At 47.4% G+C, this 3,784-nt stretch overlaps 1 protein-coding gene across 1 annotated transcript; it reads left to right on the top strand.

Moving 5' to 3' along the window:
* The first annotated feature begins 2,143 nt into the window (after positions 1-2,143).
* On the top strand, positions 2,144-3,353 carry LOC120842918. Its single transcript, XM_040214132.1, has one exon. The coding sequence runs from the start codon at positions 2,169-2,171 to the stop codon at positions 3,351-3,353; it is 1,185 nt and encodes a 394-aa protein (XP_040070066.1). The 5' UTR covers positions 2,144-2,168.
* The last annotated feature ends 431 nt before the right edge of the window (positions 3,354-3,784 follow it).

A 3,784-nucleotide genomic window follows, 5' to 3' on the forward strand; every position in this document is an offset into this window, starting at 1 on the left:
AGCGGATCGATTGAGCCTGTGTCCAAGAAATTAAAATCGAAACAAGGGAGCAAGAAGAAAGCACGCGTGAATTTTTCAAGAGACATTATCAGGTTTTTGTTTCGCACTCGAGCGGAAAGAGCGGCGGATGCGCGGTGTTCGTTCGCAGGAAACATTTCTTGAGAGTATGCCCTGATATAGGACATGACGATTGCGGCAGAATCAGCTATGTCGACTGCATTTTAGCGAACACTTTGATAAGGGTGATATGCTTGTACGCGCCAAACAACATGAGCGAGCGGAAAAGTTTTTTTGAGCTGATTAACTCGGTAGTTGATACGCCAGCGAAGGTCATTCTAGCCGGGGATTTCAATTGTGTTGACAGTTCCGAAGATCGCTTTCCTAGGCGGGCGCAGGCAGATAATAGTGTGAAAGTTCTGCGTTCGGTTTTAAAGGAAAACAATCTAATAGATGTAATTGAACTTGCGCGTCCTAACAACACGCAACGCTACACCCACTGGCAGGGTGATTCCAGCGCGCGCTTGGACAGAATTTATATATCGGACGAATTTGTATTCAAAGACGCCCGCTACGATGTTTCACCTGTTCCTTTCTCAGACCACGGCTTAGTAACTTTTGAGTGGAGGGCTGGCACAAGCCATCTTTCAACTCCGCATACTAGCGGGCACTGGAAGCTAAACGAGAGCCTCCTTGAAGATGACGAGTTTTCAACCATCATAAAAGAAAAACTGCGGTTAGCAGCCGAAAACTCGGCTTTTGATGCTGTAAGCTGGGAGATTTTGAAGGCGGAAGTGAAAAGTGAAGCCATGTCATATGGGGAAAGAAAGGCCAGGGAAAAAAATTTAAAGAAAAAAGAACTGTTGCATAATTTAAAAACTCTCATTGCGGCAGACAACTCATCGCCTGGAAATTTTAGAGAAGACATAAAAGCCATAAAATGCGAGCTTTTGACTCTGATGAAAGAAAGGTACATGGGAGCTGTGGTGAGGAGCCGGGAAAAACTGATCGAGCGAGACGAACAACCTTCAAAGCTTTTTCAGTTCTTTGAGAAGCAAAGAATCAAGTGCAACACTATCCGGCAGATAAGAGACGAAAACGGACAGAGCTTTTCCACGCAGGAGGAAATTGCAGACGTGTTTTACGAGGAATATGTTCGAACGTTTCAAAAGAAAGACGCCTGCGATGGCCGTCTTGCGGAAAGCATGCTGCAGCAGCTTCAAAAGGAAGTAAGCGAAGAAGTACGCGAACGTACTAACACTGAAATTGTGGAAAGCGAAATTCGGTGGGCAATCCGGAAAATGCCGTCGAACAAGTCACCCGGGCCCGATGGCATAGGTTCGGCATTTTATAAGTTTCTAGACCAGTTGACACCTCTCCTACAGAAAGTGTTCAAAGATATATTCAAAAGAAAGCTCTTACCACCCACCATGCGCCAGTCCCTTGTGGTGCTCATTCCTAAGCCGCATTCCGGCAATGACATACCTTCAGTAAGCAATTTTAGGCCAATAAGTCTCTTGTGTACAGACTATAAAGTTTTGACGAGAATCTTAGCTCGAAGGCTGGAGAGAGGTATTGCGGAAGTGGTCGGAGATCACCAGACCTATGCGATCAAGTCACGGTCAATTACGCACAACCTCCACGCCATGCGAACAGTATGCGAAGCGGCAGAAGCGTTCAACACGCCCCTTGCGGTCCTTCAAATTGACCTGAGTCGTGCCTTCGACCGGGTGGACCATGAATTCTTGTTCAGAATCCTAAAACACATCAACGTAGGCGACGTTCTTTCCGATTGGGTGCGCCTGTGCTACACCGACATATCCACCAAGATATTAGTAAATGGGAAAAAAACGGGAAAGATCAGTGTACAATCGTCTGTCAGGCAGGGGTGCCCGCTGTCCCCACTGCTATTTGCGCTGTACTTGGAGCCACTGTGCAAGGCTATCAAAACAGATGAAGGAATTAGAGGGCTTCAACTGCCAACTAAAGAACTAAAAATTCTGGCATTCGCAGACGATGTTTCTATTATTTTTTCCGAACAGAAGGAGCTTTTGAGGGCTTTGGACATAATTCGAGAGTTTTGTGCCGTGTCGGGAGCTCGTCTTAACCTAGCCAAATCTACAGGGACGTGGCTGGGTAACTGGGTCTGCAAGCCTTCAAGTGTGTTAGGGATGAAGTGGTCGTCCTCCCTGGAAAAGTACCTTGGCGTGCCGCTCACGTTGACGCCTCCTAGCCATGAAACGTGGTCGGTCAAACTCCAGAAGATGAGAGCGTCGCTGCTGCCATGGCGCACGAGACAAATCCATCTTATCCAGAGAAGCTTTGTGTGTAACACTGTTCCCTTTCCTAGTTTGATGTACGCAGCCCAGGCTATTCCAATCGACGCCAGCACGGTGTCAAAGGCCCATCGGCTCTTCGCAACATTTGTTTGGCAGTCGCCAATGGAGAAAACACGGCGCACAAATCTCTTTCTTAGCCTTCAGGCTGGGGGATTCGCCTTGGTGCACGTGGCCCTCAAAGTAAAAATAAGTCGGTTCCTTTTGTTTAGAGACTCGAGTGATGCGATCACGCGGTGGTCATTCCAGAGTCTTGGGAGTGCGCACCTTAGCCAGTGGGTGGTTGGCACATCGGAGCAACCGAAAGCAGCTAAGTGCCTCCGGTTCTACAAAGAAATTGCGGAAGCAATCAAATTCTTTGAATTGAGGTACTCGTGGGAGTATCTCCAGCAAGTTAAAAAGAAAAAACTCTATTGGGACACAGTCAGCAGCATGTTTCCAGCTCCTTTGTACAGAAATGGACTCGAATCATCAGCTGGAAAAGACGTCCTCAGGCGATTGCGCAGCCTCCCTGTTTCTCCCAAAACCAAAAACTTCTTCATTCGTTTTCACACAGAAACCCTGCCAGTGAAAACTTGGTTAGAAAACAAGGGCTTCTACCTTCCAATTGGAACAAACTGCAGTTTCTGTGGTGAGCGGGAAACGCTCCTTCATGTGTTTCTGGATTGTAAGGGCGCCTTCTGTTTCTGGGCGGATTTTCGCTATATTTTTGAATGCAACTTTGAGCCAAGCTGGGAATCGCTCAAGTTTTTGTACTTTGGTGAGGAACGGGGAGTGGAGTTTGAGTCGTTGGTTGCGATGGCCCTTCACGCGCTTTGGTTGTGCCGGACATTACATGTGGAGGCAGCGCCTGTGCGGAAAACCGCGTGGCAGTTGTTTCGAGAGAGAGCAGAGTGGACACTGAGCGCAGTTAGCACAGTACCAGACGATGTCAACCACGCCTGGCTCCAGATAAAACAACAAATTAAAAAAAGCGTCGTTGCCCGCAACGCACAGCCGCCCTGGAAAGAAAGGTTTTAGAAACAGGGTGGGACCAAGCTTGTTCTGTTTGTTTGTTTGTTTTTTCTCTTTCTCGGCTCAAAACTTTTCGTGTATTCTTTTAGTAGTGTGCATGCCTAGTAGTGTATGCAATCACTGACCTGGCCATGTGGCCGGTATGTACCAAATGTATGCTTCTATAATAAAAAAAAAAAAAAAAAAAAAAAAAAAAAGCGCGCGCGTGGCCTAATGGTTACCGCGCTTGCTTTCCACGATGAAAGCCAGGGTTCGATTCCTGGCTGCGGAGGCACATTTTTTGATGACTCTGTAAAGTAATGTTCTGGTAAATTCGAGAACCGTGTTGCTTGTTCGAGGTCGGAATGTTCTACACGTCGAACCTTCTACGCCGATTATTCCAGAAGCCCACACGTGTACATAAGGGGCTCCGCGTGGCGATCTGCATTCAGTCTCGC

The sequence above is a fragment of the Ixodes scapularis genome, unplaced genomic scaffold, assembly GCF_016920785.2.
Source record: "Ixodes scapularis isolate PalLabHiFi unplaced genomic scaffold, ASM1692078v2 PGA_scaffold5__190_contigs__length_132052651, whole genome shotgun sequence".
In the NCBI taxonomy this organism is placed as follows: Eukaryota; Metazoa; Arthropoda; class Arachnida; order Ixodida; family Ixodidae; genus Ixodes; species Ixodes scapularis.

Bases quoted from the DNA above. Each gene is read 5' to 3' on its own strand.
- LOC120842918 (XM_040214132.1), top strand. From the start codon at position 2,169: ATGAAGTGGTCGTCCTCCCTGGAAAAGTACCTTGGCGTGCCGCTCACG.